This window comes from Pseudorasbora parva, chromosome 1 (assembly GCF_024679245.1).
Source record: "Pseudorasbora parva isolate DD20220531a chromosome 1, ASM2467924v1, whole genome shotgun sequence".
NCBI lineage: Eukaryota > Metazoa > Chordata > Actinopteri > Cypriniformes > Gobionidae > Pseudorasbora > Pseudorasbora parva.
The window spans coordinates 48,167,623-48,187,199 of NC_090172.1; the positions used below are offsets into that span (position 1 = coordinate 48,167,623).

Consider the following 19,577-nt stretch of genomic DNA (forward strand, 5'->3'; position numbering starts at 1 on the left):
GTATTTTTGGACAAAAATGCAGCCTTGGCAAACATGAGACACTTTTTTTAAAAGTCACAAATCTTAATTATTTTTGGGATAGAGTAAATTAGCCTACCGATATGTTTTGACCACACATCCATAAAACTGCGGATGGTCAATTGGATGTTCTCAACATTAGCTACCAAGTGGTTACTAGGTGATCTTCAAACACACAAACAGGCATCCGTCACAACTGTGGCCATCAGGTTGCCGTGACCCTCGTCTGCTTCTTTGGACCGAGCTCATGCTGATGATGTCATGGCTGTGATGACCTCACATGGGCCTGGTCCAGCTGAAGATGTTCATCAGCAGGAGGAAGCTCATAAAGGCAGATTTGGACTTTTATTGCGCAACTGCTGCAGGTGTGAGTGTTTATGACCAGAGAAGATGAATATGTAATATTCCTGAAATGCTTTTTTGTTGTTGAGGAAGGATTCTAGGTAGGTGTCGAGCGCGAGGGATTAGGCTTTGAGCGGATGCCGAGAAGGTAACGCTATTTGAGCCAGAACCAAACATTACATACTAGTTCGCACATTAGCTCATCTCTCGTCATCTTTGCTATCAAGATGGAAAAACTTGCGATAGAAGAAACAGGCGTTTTCAAAGGAGACCCTAGGGCACCACAAAGTCTGTTTGTAGCATTAATGGTTGTGTCACCCCACAGTAGTCTGAAAGGTGTTGAAAACCCTTCCCTGTGTACTGCATGTTGTCCTACTGCTCTATGGTTCTGACTTGCGCCTCAGTTTGGACAAAGTGACTCACAGTCTCTACTCTGCTCTGGCCGGGCATTCTGACCTTGTTCTTCCCTTTAGAACTGGTGTCCTGTTTAAACGTTTTTGCCTCATAGGACATGATTTTTGTCAAAAAAAGATCTGAGAAATTGCCAGAATTACCATTGGGCAGGAGTTCTTATTTTGTGGTAGTTGTTGTTGAAAGGAAGAAATAACAAAAAATCCCGGTATGTATGTATGAGTATATTCAACAGGTAAACTTCAACAGGTTTGGTTTTCAGATGCACATTTCCTGAATTATGTTAAATCAGTTAAAACCTTAGGTAACCTATCCCACTGCTTCCCAACTTATGTCATATGTAGCCACTAGCCAGTAATGCAATTCTAGGAAAATAGGATTATTTGCGTATGACATAATTTTTAGGAAATAGGTAAAAGAGTGTATTGCTGTTTAAAGTATGAATAAGATGAGTTGTGTGTCGTCCTCAAATCCAATTAAAAAGCAACTGAATGCATTAATGTTGGACCAGTTAGCACATTTAAAAACAAAACCTGTTGTTGAAGTGAAATGCAATACAAAGTTGCAACACATTTGTCATTACACATTTAAATTACAATACAAACACATTTAAAACATATTGGCCAGCTTTCACAGACAGGGCTTAGACTAAACCAGGATTAGGCCTTAAATTTTATGAATGTGTCATTAAAAAAACATTACTGGTGTGCATCTTGAGACAAAACAATGGCATTGACATATTTTAAGATAGAAAACAATATTTTGCATGTAACAGTGAGCTTAAGCTTAGGCAACAGGGCAGAGAGTAGGTAATGAAAATATTTCTTTGTGTATATGAATATAAATATAGATTTCAATGTTTTATTTGTATTGCCTGATATATTTTATTCATAAAGTCATTGCTCAACAAAGCAAACTTTTCTAAATACCCCTTGTTGCGAATCAGTGATGTATACAATTTAAACCTAAATAATACGCACTTGTTCAATCGAGCCTCACATAAAGCCAATTTTCGTTTTTGTTCTCAAGTTCACACTTATAAATAATCAGATAAAATTAATAAAATGCATGAACATTTAGCATGCTGTGTGCTCAGAGCACAGATTTTTTCTCGTACTGATTGAATAGGCAATTTGAACATGTTCCTCCAAACTTTGTTTATAAATCATAATTTAATTTGAATTAATCTTCTGATTCCACAGACGCATGAATACAGTCTGCCCTATACTATCTGAAAAACAACAACATTGTCATTGGGACACTTGAAAAACTTTATTTTAATCTAATCTAATTCTAATGTTTAGATACTTGTATGTAGTTTTGGTACCAATATGTACCTTTGCGGTTCTAATTTTTTACTAATTAGATACATAGATTTGCACAGAATTCCGGGTTGAGCAGATACAAATACTCAATCCATTATATGAGCAATTATTGATTGGTCAAAAGCAGTTTCTGAATACAAAACTTTCCCAATCATCCCAAGAGTGCATCTGCCCTTTGGCTTCAACTAAAAGGAATGTGGCCTTAAACTTGGGAGCAAGAAAGCAGAGCCCCCTCTGTGAGTGTTCGGAACACATGAGGGGTGGCAATGAGCCTTGTCCTCTTTAACAGCTCTAGAGTCCCGAGCGGAGGATGTAATGGACTGCGGTCCTGTTCTGTTGTGCAGTCTGACTCATCAGCATTTATTACATAACCACACACTAATGTGCAGGGGGGACCTAAGGTTGCACTAAGTTTTGGATGCAAGTAATCGGATGCCAAGCTGCCAACGAATGTAAATTAAAAGCAAGAACAGCTTGTTTTTTCAATAATTTTATTGCCGTGTTTCTTTTCGGCCCTCACAAATGATGGCAAGAAACACTTTATGTGAAGAGAGATGAGGTTTTTAGGAAGTACAACCTATTTTGGTGCCTATATACACAAGCACACCAATAAAATGTTGATTGCATTGGAGAACATACTAGAAGAACATGTTCATGCACCCAAAAGACAGATAGCAATTGCAAATGAGTTGTCCACGTGTTGTGCAGAATTGCTGACGAAGATAACGATCCGAACTTGTTTAAAAAAAAATCACACGAGTTGAGTTTTATGTATAAACAATGGTTATGAACCTCTTTTATTGGCAAATTCTTAATATAGAGCAATCAGGCATAACGTTATGACAGGTGAAGTAAATAACACTGATTATCTCCTATATTAAGGAGCAATTGAACATTTTGTCCTTAAAGTTAGAAGCAGGAAAAATGGGCAGGCATAAGGATTTTAGAGAGTTTGGCAAGGGCCAAATTGTGATGACTAGACGACTGGGTCAGAGCATTTACAAAACTGCAGCTCTTGTGGGGTGTTCCCATTCTGCAGTGGTCAGTATCTATCCAAAGTGGTCCAAGGAAGGAACAGTGAACTGATTTTACAGTGAACTGGCGACAGGGTCATAGGCGGGTCATTGATGCACATAGGCTGGCATGTGTGGTCAAATCAACAGACGAGCAAGTTAATGCTGGTTCTGATAGAAAGGTGTCAGAATACACAGTGCATTACAGTTGGTTTTGCATATGAGGCTGCATAGCATAGACCAGTCAGCGTGCCCATGCAACCCCTGTCCACCAAATTGCCAACAGTGGGCATATGAGCATCAGAACTGGACCACGGAGCAATGGAAGAAGGTGGCCTGATGCATCACATTTTCGTTTACATCACTTGGATGGCCGGGTGCGTTGCTTACGTGTGGAACACACGGCACCAGGATACACTATGGGAAGAAGGCAAGCCGGGGGAGGCACTGATGCTTTGAGCAATCTTCTGCTGGGAAACCTTGGTTCTTGCCATCCATGTGGATATTACTTACGTACAATGCATTGATGCAGACAACGTACATCCTTTCATGGAAACGGTATTTCCTGGTGGCTATAGCCTCTTTATGAAGGATTATGCGCCCTGCCACAAAGCAAAAATGGTTCAGGAATGGTTTGAGGAGCACAACGAGTTTGTGGTGTTGACTTGGCCTCCAGATTTCCCAATCCAGTTGAGCATCTGTGGGATGTGCTGAACAAACAAGTCTGATCCACCTCGCAACTTCCATGCCTTAAAGGGCATGCTGCTAACATCTTGGTGCCAGATACCACAACACATTCAGGGTTCTAGTGGAGTCCATGCCTCGAAGGGTCAGGGCAGTTTTGGCATCAAAAGGGAGACCAACAGAAAGGTCATCATAATGCTATGCCTGATAGGCTATTGTAAGAAAAATGTATTCATTATTTAATGTCTTCTTTCCACAAACTTCACTCTGTTGTTCCATCTGCTGCTTAAGATAATTTGCATGTGGTCTCACATAGGAAGAATGAGACACGCAAAAAAGTGGTATTGTTCACAGCTTTGAAAGTTTATTGATCAGATAAACAGTTTATATAATTTGTGTCATGCATATTAATTTATTGTAGATCAAAGACTTTCAGAATTCATTGGATAAACAAACAGATTATCATAAGGCCTCATACTTCTTTTTACCATAAATGTAAACTTCTGTTTCATCTTCATCCACCTTGATTCTCATTAATGTCCCAAAATATGATTATGCATGTAAATAATTTTTAATTGGAAACATTTTATTTGACCTGCTATATAGACTTTCCCAAGGCCTACCTTAAATGCAGAAATAACTATTCATAGTTCTTTCTAACATCATTCTACCAAGAACACGATGGGACATGGGAGGGACCCTTATTGTACAAGCTACAGATATAGACCACAATAGTATGCGATTAAAATTACAAAATCACATGGCATAATGAATGCATCATCTTCAATGAGATTTATGAAATGTAGTATATAATTAAATTAATTAGACTAAACAGCCTATTTAAACAAATGAAACTAAGTCAGATGATTTTTATCAACAAAAAAGAGAGAATTTTATGATCTTAACTTGCCTTAATTCACTTTAAATTCCGAATTATCAATGCAAATAACTATTGTTATCGTGCAACTAATATGCAATTCCAGAGGACTTTTAAACGTCTTACAAAATTTGTCCTCTTTTACTATCCGTTCTTAAACCAAACAGGAAGCCGCAAAGATTCACCAGACCAAATAAGCCATTTCTGATCCGCTCAGTCCAAACAAGACGCTGCGGCGATCGAACAACATGACATCGATTATTTACGCCTGATTTTAATGTTTTCCTTTCTAAAAGCGGACGCGATGAAGACCTGTCAGATGTGCTTTATAACTTTATTATTGTCTTAAATTAAGACTGCTAATATTTTGACGGGCCATATTGGTTGTCATTAATCTGGCGAAGTTACATCAAGAGTATAAACTGTTGCGAAAAGCAAAAACTCCAGCAGATTCAGAGCAGGGTCTTTGCTACAGGCCTTGCAGTTGATCTCCCACCGCCTGACAAATCTGCATTTTTCTTTTATATGCGTTTCGTTTTATTCACTACGGTTTTGCATAACACTTCGTCGATTACTGAAGATGGATACAGACAAGTTTAACTATGTGTACAGTTGCGATTTGGACATAAACGTCCAACTGAAAATGTGAGTATGTTTGTGGACCTTAGTCATTGTCTTTGCAGAACTGTCAAACCCAGCAGAATGTCAACAGAGATCGAGTAACAGATTATCGCTCGTATTATTGAAAGATGTGTTATGCATCTGTCTACTCGATATAATATATGGATTTAAAATCAGCCAATGTAGGTTACATAATGTAGTACATTTTTATTTTAAATTCAAAAAGGAAGAATTTTCCTTTCCCTATATTAAATCGTTGTTTTTGTGATGTTTACCAAAGCTAGCATGGCAACACTATGAGTCAGAAGAATAAAGTGTTAACACGAGTCCAGCGAGAGCTTCTGTGTTTTAGGGCTGTCATCTGTCTTTTGACATCATTCTCCTTTTGCCCTCGATCTTAACGAGTCTCTGTCCGCTTGTGGATCATAAATAAAGATCATAAATGATTATTCTGACCGCTAGTTTTTGTCCGCTGCTCACACGCGCATAATGGAATCAGTTTAATTTCACTGTGCGTTGCATTACGTTAGAAGGACAGAACAATCCCAGGGTGCCAGTAAGCAACTTGCGTAAGACATCATGTCCTCATCACAAGACATTGAAACCAAACTGCATGAAGAAGAGCTATCACCATGTAAAGCACTTGAAATAACGGGATAATTTGACAGGGCTGACCTTCTTAAAGGGATAGTTCACAAAAAAAAAAAAAAAATTGTCATCATTTACTCACCCTCAAGTTGTTCCAAACTATATTGAGTTTATTTCTTGTTCTGTACACAAAATAAGATATTTGAAAGAATACACATTTAATTTAAGTCTGAGGTGAGGAGGTGTCGTAAACAGGAAGTTAAAAAAATAAATGCTGAAGATTGTATAAACAACGTCTAAATTACCAAAAACATTTTTTAAAAGTGTGTGCAGAATTCTGAAAAAATAATCATGGTTTCTTCCACAAAACTATTAGGCAGCTAAATGTTTTTCAACTGTGATCAAAATTTGTTTTGAGCTCTAAATCAGCAAATTAAAATTATTTCTGAAAGATCATGTGACGCTGAAGACTGGAGAATGCTGAAAATTCAGCTTCACTTTCACAGGAATAAATTACATTCTAAAAAAGACATTTATTTTAAAAAAATCTATGAAATTTTAAGTAGAAAACTGTTCATTTTAAATTGTAAAAATATTTCACAATATTGCTGTTTTACTGTATTTTTTTACAAGCATTGGACATTTAAAGGGTTAGTTCACCCAAAAAGGAAATTTGTCATTAATGACTTACCCTAATGTTGTTCCACACTTATTGATTAATTTTTTTGGATCGCGTGTCAAACTGCTGAAATCACGTGACATTGGCGATCCAAATAATGAATCAATACGCTGATTCATAACCATTTAAATCTTTATTTGAGATTTGAAAACAAATGCGGAAGAGAAGACAATGCTGAATAAAGGCGTAGTTTTTGGTTATTTTTGGAACAAAATGTATTTTCATTGCTTCAAGAGATTCTAATTAACTAACTGATGTCACATATGGACTACTTTGATGATGTTTTTATTCCCTTTCTGGACATGGACAGTATAGTGTGCCTACACTTAGATACGCTCTCGGACTAAATATAAAATATCTTAATATGTGTTCTAAAGATGAACATCTCACAGGTGTGGAATGACATTGGGGTGAGTCATTAATGACATCAATTTCAATTTTGGGTGAACAAACCCTTTAAAGATCCCAAACTTTTGAACGATACTATAAACATATCTAAATGTTATCATCATTTGCCTTTATTAGCCTCACTCACCATTCACTTTCATTGTATGGAAAGGACATCCACAAATGACAGTACTAACAACTAGCAAGTGAATATAATGTGCAGTGGAAAAGTCATGGAAATCCTTGGCCAAATAGTTTTGTAACTCTGCTGACATTCAGACCCAAATATCTTGACATTGCGTTGTGTTCTGACTGAGAAGAAATAGCATTTATTTTGTGTTTGCTTTTGCAGAGGCAGTCTGGAGGGCAAGAGAGAACAGAAAAGCTATAAAACTCTGCTCGAGGACCCCATGCTGCGATTCTCAGGACTCTATCAAGAGAGCTGCTCCGACCTGTACGTCACCTGTCAGGTGTTTGCTGAGGGAAAGCCTCTCGCTCTGCCAGTACGAACGTCTTACAAGGCCTTCAGCACTCGCTGGAAGTGAGTACATTTAACAACGGTTAATCTATGTATCTCACACTGTGGCTCACTTTACCCAAGTGTGACCCACTTATGAGTCAAAGCAGGAAACCAAACAAAATATGCCAGAGATGTGTCGCAGAGGTATATAGCCTATAGATTTCGCTAATCTATAATCCTCTCAAATATGTACAAATATAATAAATTTTCTTAATTTGGCTGTACTGGTTGACTGTACTCATGTCATGTTCCGTCACAATATTAATCTTGTCTTTTGTTCATCGTAGCTGGAATGAGTGGCTTAGGCTGCCAGTGAAGTACCCTGACCTGCCTCAGAGCGCCCAGGTGACTCTAACTGTTTGGGATGTGTATGGACCCGGCCGTGCCACACCTGTTGGGGGCACTACAGTCACCCTGTTTGGGAAATATGGGTAAATGGGGGTTTTGTACTTCATTAGCCTTCATGCAAACAACTGGATGTCATGTGATTGAGCTCTTTAGCTAAAAGAGGTGGTGCAAATCTTAAATAGTCTGTTGAATATAAAAATAATTGTTTTGAAAACATTTAAATATGTCTACTTTCATGATCAGTTACAAATATTTCTTACATACAAAACTGTTCAAAAGTTTAATGAAAATATGTATGTTTTCTGCATTAAATTGCCTTAAATTGATCTGCATTAAACTTAAATTTCTGCATTAAATTGATCAAAAGTGCAGTAAAGAGAGGATTATAATGCTACAAAATAATTCTATATAAAATAAATATGCTGTTCTTTAGAACTTTCTGTTCATCAAATAATCCTAAAAAAACGCATAACGGTTTCCACAAACATTTACCACATGCCTGCTGAAAATTCAGCTTTGGCATCACAGGAAGCAATTACATTTATTTATTTCAAAACTTCTATCAAAAATGTAAAAAAAAAAAAAAAAAGAGGAAAGAACTTGATTGGTACTGTACATGTGAATTGAAGTGCAATTCTGGCCCACCAATCTCTGCTACATACACTTTAGTTTTGGAGAGCAATTGGACGATATATTTTAGAAAACATATATTAAATTTAGATTAGGCATCCTGCTTCTAGGTCTTGAAAAGAATGCTTTCTTAGCTATTTACCAATTATGCTTTAGGATGCCATGCCGAGTTTTCTACATTCTTTAGTTAGCTGACTCTGTCATTTTTGACAGGACTCTAACAAGAAACAGTACTCTCGCAATTATGGTAACGCCAAATACTTATTTTCGCATACAAAGAAATTTTTATTCAGAATACATATAATTCTTCATATCTTTACTCCCACGATAATTTCATTGTATTCTAGAATTTAAGTTACATATAACCAGTATATTTAGAATCTGTGAATTCATAGAAATCTGTGTATGTTAAAATAGTCAAAGAGGTGTTATTAATAATTTAGGGAAGAGATTATCAGATGATTAGAGACAAAGTAGATTTATTTTGTGACATTTCCACAAAAGTTTGTAAACTTCCCCTTTTTTGCATTTATTATTCCACCTTATCCTTCTTCATCTCTTTCCTTCTCTCCCTCTGTCTGCCAGAATGTTCCGGCAGGGCATGCATGATCTGAAGGTGTGGCCGGGTGTGGAAGGTGATGGCAGTGAGCCCACTAGTACACCAGGAAGGACCAGCAGCACTCTGTCAGAGGACCAGATGGGCCGCCTGGCCAAGGTCAGTTGAGGGATTGGGGAGTGGAGAAGCCCAGCTGAGACAGAACGGCGAGAAATATGCTTGTGGACAGTTAAAGTACATGAGGGATATGTTAAATGAAAAGTGGGTGGCAGGGTGGGATAGATGGATATGCTGTTTGTGTTTATAGATTACCCAGTTTGTGGAAAGAATGAGAATGTTTGGGGAGTGTGTGCGCAAGTGGTTGTGTTCTCTAAAAGGACATGTTTTAACTGCCCTCTGTTCCAGGGCCCAGACCTGGAGATACTTAGTGACGTGAGTATGAGAGAAAACGGGACAGGAATGCTGAATGTATGTGTGTGTGTGTGTGTGTGTGTGTGTGTGTGTGTGTATGAGCGTGTGCTTGTCTCATATTTTTGGGCAAGATATAAGATGGGTTCCATACTTTTTCACCCACATTTTCATAAATAGGATAATTATATTATTTTCTGTGTGTTTTGGACTTTCAGGCACTGACATTTTGGACATTGCTTGCCCTTACCAATTTTATTATTTAACATTTTATATACATTTTTGTTTTTGAGAATTTATGTGTAGCAATAAAGCACACCAAGTGTTCAGGGAATTGAGGTGTCGGATTTTTTTTTTATGACACTGTAAATTAGAGCTACATGATTTAATTGAAAAAAAATCACAGTATCGATTTAAACACCCATGCCATCTTATTCCTATATGACAAGCATCCGGCTCTATGTGTATTAAATCTTTGACAAGTACAATCCCAGTGAACATCCAAAACTGCATTGGTGTTGTCACTGACCCAGAGAGAGCAGTTGTCATGTATAGGTATGAAACCGCTTCACAAACATTCTTTTCAACCACACGGTACCATTATTCCTGTGTTACAATAATTCAGTCCATCACAGACTATAGAAATGTGGACGGTGGAAAAGAATTGGGCTAGGACTCAGGCAGAAATCATGTTCATAGATGCGGTTATTAACATTACTGTAGTATGAAGCAGAACTGAGCAAGGCTGCTGGAGCGATTGTTACGCAAACACACGGCTCGCGAGCAGCGGGACTTTTAGTGACACATTTGCAGGCACCATTTCTACATTTCCGGTCATGAGTATGAGGTAGCGCAGCTCTTTTTATCATCGTAGATACAATTAAGTGTGTTGAAAATGATGTTATAACGTTACTCTGTGCATTCACTCAGCGTAAAGCTAAGAGTAAAGCATTTCTGACAAATAAAACCGGAAACTGAGGGTAACGCAGATATTGACGCAATTTACGGGCGACTCCCTCAGACGCTATGCTCAGACGTCCTGGCTCCTTGGTTGAAATAGAAATTTTCTCACAATTATCAAATTGTTGTAAACATTTGGGATATTGTAAGAACTCAGCTGAACAAAATATATAACACTGGCCTGGTGGTTTTTGGATATTTTACTGCAAAAAATATTACATAGTGTACCTTTTTTTTTTAAATAGACTGTAGCAATTTATATTTTATCAGAACCTCTCGTATATTTTGTGTCATTTTGTTTAGTTGTCTATTCATAATTGTGGGAGAATTGGGATCTCTATTTTAAACAAATCAATTCTGACAAAATGTATCCAGAATCATGCAGGTCTACTATGAATTAGTTTTAAAAAAATATGTCCGGTCAAATACAACTAGACAACTTTTAACAGTGTCTTATAACTTAATCTTTCAACTCATGTTTTGACCATGTAAAAGTTGCCAAAACCTCTGTTCACAACAATCGTGTCTGTAATGTATAACCAGACGTTCATCCAAACAGTCCTTCATCATGCCGACAATTTAGAAAAATCTACTGATTAAATGAAAAGATTGTTGTGCTGGAAAAACTGAATGATTCGTTGTGGACGCTGTTGTGTCATTGACAAAGCTTAACTTGTTTTGAACTGGGAACATTCCTTGAAATGTTATGGACATTATATTTAGCCACTAAAACACAAGTATGGCTGGTTAAACAAAGTCCTCTTAGACTCTTGGTGGCCTTTAGATGAGATGTGTTATTGTACTAACTATTACTAACTGTTTGTTTAGAATGGGCTGAGTCATCTTAGTGTGCTACTACTTTGTACTTGCACCCACTGAATATCCTTTGCTAATGGGCGTTTTTGTGTGTGAGGCTCTTGCTGTCTGACATGCCGCTGTCATATGATTGGCTAAAGGATTGTGCGCACAAGGTCTTAGTGTTACTGGTCTTCAAAACATGTATTTTTCTTTAAGTTTTCCTCTCTTCTTTGCCTTTCTCTCTATCTCTCCCAGTTAACAAAAGCTCATCGTCAGGGTCACATGGTTAAAGTAGACTGGCTGGATCGCTTGACCTTCAGAGAGATTGAGATGATCAATGAGGTGAGTGGGTTTGGGGTAAACCTTGTCACGATATGACATTACTGTAATTTATGTAACCTCTTTGTAAAGCCCAAACAAAAAAAACGCAAACATGTCAACACATTTTTTTTGTTTTTCTCTACAGAGTGAGAAACGTAGCTCTAATTTTATGTACCTAATGGTGGAATTCCCCCGTGTCAAAAGTTGCGAACGAGAATACAGCATTGTCTATTACGAAAAGGTATAATTATTTTTTACTGCATTTTTGGCTACAGAGTCAATATTGAATGTATTTAACCCTTTTTACTTTCCCTGTTAATGTATGATTCAACAAAATGTGTCAGCCTTGCTTCACTTAAAACAAAAATTGTTTACTAGGCTGTGATATTGATGTTAACCAATAGCCAAAACACTTTTTAAGCATTTTTTTAGCATTTGTTAGGAAAGCAGTTTAAAAAAATCTTGCTATTTGCTAAAAAGTAATTTAATGTGGTTAATGTAATATGTAATAACATTTATTTAAAAAATGTTGGAAAGCTGTCACACAGAATGAACTGCTAATTTGCAGTTGGAAATAATTACTTTAACAATCCTATAATTTTCAGATGGGTAAAAACTATTTGTTTTGTTTTGTAATGTTTTGTTTCGTCAAAGAAGTAAAATGGGTTGTGAATGCTATTTGATTTTGACTTTAGATCAGTGATTGTTACATTTTTTGAAAAGGAGAGTAGTTAAAAGCCCAGGTAAATTTTAGTGACTCTCTTTTCAGGATGCTGATGATTCCTCCCCTTTGCCAACCAGTTCAGATATTGTGAAAGTCCCCGACCCTCAGATGTGCATGGTGAGTGGGACAAAAAAAAGTCAGTTCACTTGGGGTCATGGGTTTGAGAATCTCTGATAAATGTCTGTCTTAAACACAATGGTGGTAAACATTTTGGCACTTGATAATGTAAAAATACTTTTTGATATAAAATTACAAATTTGGTGCTTAATGGTGCTGGTGTTCTGTTGCAGGAGAACCTTGTGGAGAGTAAGCATCATAAACTGGCCCGTAGTTTGCGCAGCGGACCGTCTGACCACGATCTCAAACCTAATGCAGCCACACGTGATCAACTCAATGTTAGTGATGAGTAGAAAAAACAATTCCAAAAGACATCTCGGCAGATGTGTTTTTAATATGGATACATTTATCTGTCATAGATCATAGTGAGCTACCCACCCACTAAACAGCTAAGCTCTGAGGAACAAGACCTAGTGTGGAAGTTTAGATACTACCTCACCACTCAAGAAAAGGTGAGAGCCATGAACACTACCATTCTAAGGTTTCGGTTTCATTCAGTAAGAATGAAATGAATGCTTTTATTCAGCAAAGATGCATTAAATTGATCAAAAGTGACAGTAAAGACTTTTAAAATGTTTCAAATAATCACAATTTCAAATATGCTTTTCTTTCAAACTTTTTTTAAAATCAAAGAATCCTGAATTGAATTTTATTTTTGCCATCACAGGAATAAATTACATTTTAAAATATATAAAACAAAAAACTGTTGTTTCACAATATTACTGTTTTAATTTTTTTTTAATTTTTTTTTTTTATTTAAATAAATGCAGTCTTGGTGAGCATAAGAGGAAAAAAAAATTGCAAACTGCAAACTTTTGAAATGATGTTCATGTTCACAAGTGTTGCCCCATTGGTAGTAGGGCGGTGTCTCAGTCTTACTCTGTGTCCAAGGCTCTGGGTCTCATTGTGGGTCTGTTTTTAGGCTTTGACTAAGTTCCTGAAGTGTGTGAACTGGGATCTGCCCCAGGAGGCCAAACAGGCCCTGGAACTGCTGGGAAAGTGGCGACCGATGGATGTGGAGGATTCCCTGGAGCTGCTGTCCTCTCAGTTCTCCAACCCCACAGTCAGACGCTATGCTGTAGCGAGGCTGCAGCAGGCTGACGATGAGGTAAAGTCAATGGGCCAGATTTACTAAACAGGGCAAATTATTGTAAGTGCTCAAAGAAATTACAGAAGAGAGTGGAAACTTCTGTGTGTGATCTACTCACAACACACAAATTAAAGAACACAGGTGCAGCCAGATCATTTCCATAATGACCAACGTAATCTACCAGGAGCTTTTGTTTTGTTTGTGCGGTAAATAATAGTGCAAATACCAGTAAATAGACAGGCGCAAACCTTAGTAAATCACCTTGCATTATTCATTTAAATACTCTCCTCCCATAAATATTGCATCTGAAAGGGAAACTCCTACAAATGCATATGCAATAAGTTCAGCTGCAAAAATAACCCTGTCCATCCCTTTTCAGTGCAAATGTTTCGCTGCGTGTCTTTAGTAAATCCTGAGTTATTTTTTTACAGCAAAAGAGGGTTTGGATTGACCCAAACTGTTAGTAAATCTGGCCCCATATGTGTTTGTGTGCATGTTTTTTAAATGGTTAATGGTGTAGATATTGGTAACAAATCTTTATGTGTAAAATGATTTTATACTTTGTAATGCAATATTAACTATCCTTAATTAGGCACACCATTACAATGGGAATATTTTGGGACAACTAAAAGATTTATGCATTAGACTAGAGGAACCTGATTCCTGCAGAAAAACATTTAATTCAGATTATTTTATTATTTTGACTTCTTACAGCATGAATTATGATGCATACCATAACCATACCATACACACCTCATCTCTCTTTCCTTGTAGGATCTGCTAATGTACCTGCTCCAGCTTGTACAGGCATTGAAATATGAGAACTTCATTGATATCCAGGGTGGCTTGGAGCCTGCCAGTAAGAGAGACAGTCAGGGGGTTCTGGCAGAGAGCTCAACAATAGGAGATCTGGACAGGTCAGCTGCAGCATTTTCTCTCAAAACATTTATACATTACTTTTCATAGAATCACATATGCATATGCGATTTCCAGAGATGCTCAGAATGTATGTACAGCCGGAATTCTAAACACTTAAAAATGTAAAAACCAAAAACCATAAGGGCATTTCAGTGATGCTCAGAATGTATCTACAGCTGGAATTCTAAACACTTAAAAATTTAAAAACCAAAAAAATTAAAAACTCACTGATTTATTTTTCAGTTCCCAGATGGCATCAACCATCACTGTGACGCCCAGTGGACAGAAAGGCAAAGAGGGAACAGATGGTGAAAATCTAGAGGTAAGTGTAAAATAAAAAGGTAGCACATTTAACTTTAAAATAAAGTGGATGTGGAGATTGTGTGACGGTGTGTACGACTTGTGTTCCACAGCAAGATCTGTGCACTTTCCTTATATCACGTGCCTGCAAAAACTCCACACTGGCAAACTATTTATACTGGTGAGTCATTTGATTAAGGTGTTTTGCAGTTCTTGCATGACTACAACAACTTGCCAGTTTCACCGACTCCATATGTAAGAATTAAAACTAAAAGAAAATGTGTTTGGGTATTGTCTTCTACTGCAGGTATGTAATTGTGGAGTGTGAGGATCAGGACACCCAGCAGAGAGACCCAAAAACACATGAAATGTACCTCAACGTAATGAGGCGGTTCAGTCAGGCTCTGCTCAAGGTACCTTCACATTTTAAACCCACATGACCGACAACAGACTAATTTGATGATATACACTACTGTTCATGTTTTTGAAAGATGTCTCTTATCCTTACCGAGGCTGTATTTATTTGAGCAAAACAAAATCTGTAATATTGTAAAATAGGACTACAATTTAAATATCTGTTTGCTATTTTTTTTTAATATTAAACCAAAGGGAAAGCCTTTATTTTGCGATTTTTGTCTGGTTATATTACAAATGAATGCCTATTATACATATGATTGGTTGATAAGTGTAAATGGATGTGAAGTGTTTAAATAGAAGATATTAAAAATAATGTTACGTGTATGTGCGTTTCCAGGGTGATAAGAGTGTAAGAGTGATGCGCTCCCTTCTGGCCTCCCAGCAGACATTTGTAGACAGACTAGTGCAACTCATGAAGGCTGTTCAGAGAGAGAGTGGAAACCGCAAGAAAAAGGTACGTAAATTCATTCTGAAAATCTGCTGTAGATCATGAGGAATATTTTGTAAAGTTATAAAGTTTGTTGTGATAATCTTTTTTTTACTGTCCCTGACAGACGGAGCGATTACAGAGCCTGTTGGCTGATAATGAGAAGGTAAATCTGTCAGAGATCGAGCCCATCCCTCTCCCTCTGGAACCTCAAATCCGCATCAAAGGCATCATACCCGAGACTGCAACGCTCTTTAAGGTATTGTGTAGCACTTATATCCATTACACTGAGTCTCACATGCATCCATTCGCACCTGACTGCAGTTTTTGTCTCTTTCAGAGTGCTCTGATGCCAGCAAAGCTCATCTTTAAGACAGAGGATGGGGAGCAATATCCAGTGATCTTTAAACATGGAGATGACCTGAGACAGGACCAGCTCATCTTGCAGATTATTTCACTCATGGATAAGGTCCGAAGAGCTCACTACATCTCACACAGTACCAACAGGACACACAGTTCATATCAGTATTCATTGATTCTCTTACATACTTGTACACATACACAAAAACACTTTCTTTTTAGACCTCTGTTGTTTTATATAACACTACCACTAAAATGAATTGTAATAAAATTGTTAGTTGATTGTTAGCTTTCTCAACGTTCTTATCTTTAACAGTTACTGAGGAAAGAGAATTTGGACCTGAAGTTGACTCCATACAAAGTTCTGGCGACCAGCACCAAACATGGTCAGTACTGCTTCACCTATTGTGTGCAGAGCAAAGCCCTTTCATTTCGCATTGGATGCTAATAATTTGTCTGCAGGTTTTATGCAGTTTATGCAATCAGTGCCTGTGGCTGAGGTTTTGGCGACTGAAGGCAACATTCAGGTAATGCAATGTAATACAGTTGTGCAGTCCTGCTTCTGGAGGGTCACCTTCCTGCAATGTTTAGTACCAACCCTAATGAATCACTCCTGAACCAGCTAATCAAGGTCTTCAGGATATCTTTGCATAAATGCATATGATGCCTTCATAATCTCTTATCAAAAACATTAACATCCTCTTGCCCTCTAAACGACATCTGTTTTCTTTATGACGTATGTCTAGGCGGAGGGTGGGAATATATATTCTCTACAACTGACTGAAAACATTCAGATCTGAGTCCGTATAGTCCGCCCAACTTATGAGCCAATAAATTCCTGAAGGAGGAAATCAAATTTCTTATATTCCAGAAGCCGTTTTACTTGAATATGTCACAACTTGTATTACATTAATATAATAGAATTGTAGGTGCAAGATGCTTTGGCACATACCAAAAAGGTGTGGACGTATTAAATGCATTTCTCCATGCAGAGTTTCTTCCGAAAGCACGCTCCAAATGATAAGGGGCCATATGGCATCAGCTCTGAAGTCATGGACACGTACGTTAAAAGCTGTGGTGAGCTTCAGTTTGTGATTCCAGTAGTACTTTACTAATTATTTACAAATCCTTATTGGTGTGTACTAAATCATGATATACTTTTCAGCGGGCTATTGTGTCATCACCTACATCCTAGGGGTTGGAGACAGACATCTAGATAATTTACTTCTCACAAAGACTGGTACACTTGAAAAACACACCACAGCTTTCAATGACTTTATGCACTGAAAAAACAGGCCGCAAACTGATCTGGCTCTCTGGCTTGCAGGAAAGCTGTTTCATATCGATTTTGGGTACATTTTGGGTCGGGACCCTAAACCCCTGCCACCCCCTATGAAGCTGAGCAAGGAGATGGTGGAAGGGATGGGGGGCATGCAGAGCGAACAATACCAGGAGTTCAGGAAACAGTGCTACACTGCCTTCCTGCACCTGCGCAGGTTAGTTAAAAAAGACCTACTTCCTATATGTAGTATGTCTAATTTGAAATCATAACCTTTTTTGTTGCTTTGGTTCATATATGCAGATACTCCAATCTCATTCTGAATTTGTTCTCTCTGATGGTGGATGCAAATATCCCAGACATTGCACTGGAGCCTGACAAAACTGTAAAAAAGGTGTGTGTGGGCCTAAATATGTGGCCCCAAAATTTCAGAGGGAGAATAAAATGAGCACTAAGATTTTAACCTGTTCAGTCTTTGCCTGTCCACTGCAGGTTCAGGACAAGTTTCGACTGGATCTCTCGGATGAGGAAGCGGTGCATTATATGCAGAGTCTGATTGATGAGAGTGTAGGGGCTTTGTTTGCTGCAGTGGTTGAACAGATACATAAATTTGCACAGGTGTGTATTTCTTAATTTTTAATGCAATATTTTTTTCCCTTCAGCTTCGGTCTTTGATTGCATCCAGAGGATATCAAACATGCTTGATATTTTGAGCCAACTTTAGAACACATTGTTTTCATTAGTCACGCTTCTCTTAGAAATGAAGCACACATTTCTGCAGCGTTCTGAGTATGTTGTGTTCAGAACAATTGTTAACACTTTGCTTTGATAGTCCATCGAAGACATTTTATTATTTATAAGCAACTTTGCAACTACATGCCAACTAGCAGCCATTAGAGTATTACTAGACTTTCCTTTGCTGTTACTAGTTTGCTTAATATCTGCTAACACTTTGTGATGGTCCCCCAACAGATATTCTACTGACTACAAGTAATTTTGCAAGTACATATTAACTTATTTGACGTTTACACTTTATTTTAAGGTGTCTTTGTTTGGCTGTAATTATACATTTAAATACTGAGTGATATTACGTGACTACATGAACTTACTATAGAGTTAGGATTAGGGTCTGGTTTGGGCTTAGATCCATGTATGCATGCATAATGTATAGTTACTATAGTAACTACATGTAACAATGACGCTGTAAAATGAAGTGTTACCGATTTTACTAACCCTAATTTAACCTGAGAGTTGACGTAGTTGCAACTGATTGAGAGTTAGTTGACAAAGGCCTGGTTTCACAGACAGGTCTCAGTTTAAGTCAGGATTAGACCTTCAATTTAGATTAGAAGGATTAGAAGTTCAATTAGGACATTTAAGTAGCTTTTATAAACGTGCCCTGGAAAAAAAAAACCTTACTGGTGTGCAACTGGACACAAAACAATATTCAAGTTTCTTTCAGTTAAAACTGGTCGGACATGCATTTTAGTTTGGGGCCTAGGCCTTGTCTGTGAAACTGGGGGATATAGTTACTTATAGTAAATAGAATGTCTAAAGTGGACTATCAAAATTGGAACTGAACAACTGTGTGATCCTCTGTCACTTGGTGTATGATGGCCAGTTTTTCTCCTCTTAACAATTTAGTCAGCAAATGTATGATGACTACTGTTTAAAAATCATGTAGTCTATTCCAGCCTTAATGGCGTTCCCACTTCTGTTAATCAGCCATGATTATTGACATACTGATAAATGGCTAAATAGCGGTCCCATAATTATTTGGCATAGCTGACAAATTGGTCTTTTGCTTATGTTTTTTATTTATAATCCACAGTATTGGCGCAGATGAGATGATGTCATGGAGCCTGGTTCTCACATAATCAGAGCAACAGATAGATGGACGGCAATGAATGATCGAAGAAAAAAAAAAGGACATGTGCCAAGGCCACACTAGTGACACCATGTTTTCACCATGAACCATTAATGCACTAGGTCTTGACTCAACTGAATATATTTGTATATATAATATAACTGTATATGTAAAAAAAAAAAACAATAAAAATTCCAACTTTAGCATTTGTGTTTACTGTTCAGTATTCATTTTACAGTATTGTCTATATTCGTTTTTTGCAGTCGCTTTGGTACGTTTCTTGAATCATCCTCGACATTAGCAAAACAGTAAGTGCGTTTCTCAAAAAATATACAAATACAAATATCAAAACACAGTAGATTACCTGCAAAAGCTAGTATCTTGCTCAAAATCCTGAGTTCATCTCTCAAAAGTAAATATCTGTGTCAATGAACATGTAAGTGCCATCAGAATGACAAGTCCTTGTGTATGGATAAGACAGTCAAACTGCTTAGTCATGTCAATATAACAGAGCCTGGTACTCTGGAGGGATGTTCTGATGTAAACTATGGCAAAAAATGTATGATGCTTATTGGAAATTGTAGGTTACACC

At 37.5% G+C, this 19,577-nt stretch overlaps 1 protein-coding gene across 3 annotated transcripts; it reads left to right on the forward strand.

The window, feature by feature from the left end:
• The first annotated feature begins 266 nt into the window (after window positions 1-266).
• Window positions 267-19,188, forward strand: pik3c3 (phosphatidylinositol 3-kinase, catalytic subunit type 3). 3 transcript variants are annotated; one of them, XM_067443823.1, is made up of 25 exons: window positions 267-385; window positions 7,298-7,486; window positions 7,753-7,896; window positions 9,029-9,158; window positions 11,421-11,507; window positions 11,632-11,727; window positions 12,256-12,327; window positions 12,501-12,605; window positions 12,687-12,779; window positions 13,250-13,435; window positions 14,192-14,334; window positions 14,579-14,657; window positions 14,749-14,816; window positions 14,943-15,048; window positions 15,390-15,506; window positions 15,607-15,738; window positions 15,820-15,948; window positions 16,156-16,225; window positions 16,302-16,366; window positions 16,832-16,916; window positions 17,005-17,079; window positions 17,167-17,335; window positions 17,422-17,512; window positions 17,611-17,736; window positions 18,950-19,188. In XM_067443823.1, the coding sequence occupies exons 2-25, from the start codon at window positions 7,356-7,358 to the stop codon at window positions 18,962-18,964; spliced, it is 2,514 nt and encodes an 837-aa protein (XP_067299924.1). In that variant the 5' UTR covers window positions 267-385; window positions 7,298-7,355; the 3' UTR covers window positions 18,965-19,188. The 3 variants fall into 3 exon arrangements, with proteins under 3 accessions (XP_067299924.1, XP_067299916.1, XP_067299932.1); XM_067443815.1 differs by lacking the exon at window positions 267-385 and adding an exon at window positions 4,870-5,315; XM_067443831.1 differs by lacking the exons at window positions 267-385; window positions 7,298-7,486; window positions 7,753-7,896; window positions 9,029-9,158 and adding an exon at window positions 9,267-9,431.
• Window positions 19,189-19,577: the final 389 nt, after the last annotated feature.

Coding starts and splice junctions, on each gene's coding strand:
- pik3c3 (XM_067443815.1), top strand. CDS start 5,251: ATGGATACAGACAAGTTTAACTATGTGTACAGTTGCGATTTGGACATA. Junction 7,487..7,752: donor GCCTTCAGCACTCGCTGGAA/GTGAGTACATTT, acceptor TGTTCATCGTAG/CTGGAATGAGTGGCTTAGGC. Junction 15,507..15,606: donor GTGGAAACCGCAAGAAAAAG/GTACGTAAATTC, acceptor TGTCCCTGACAG/ACGGAGCGATTACAGAGCCT.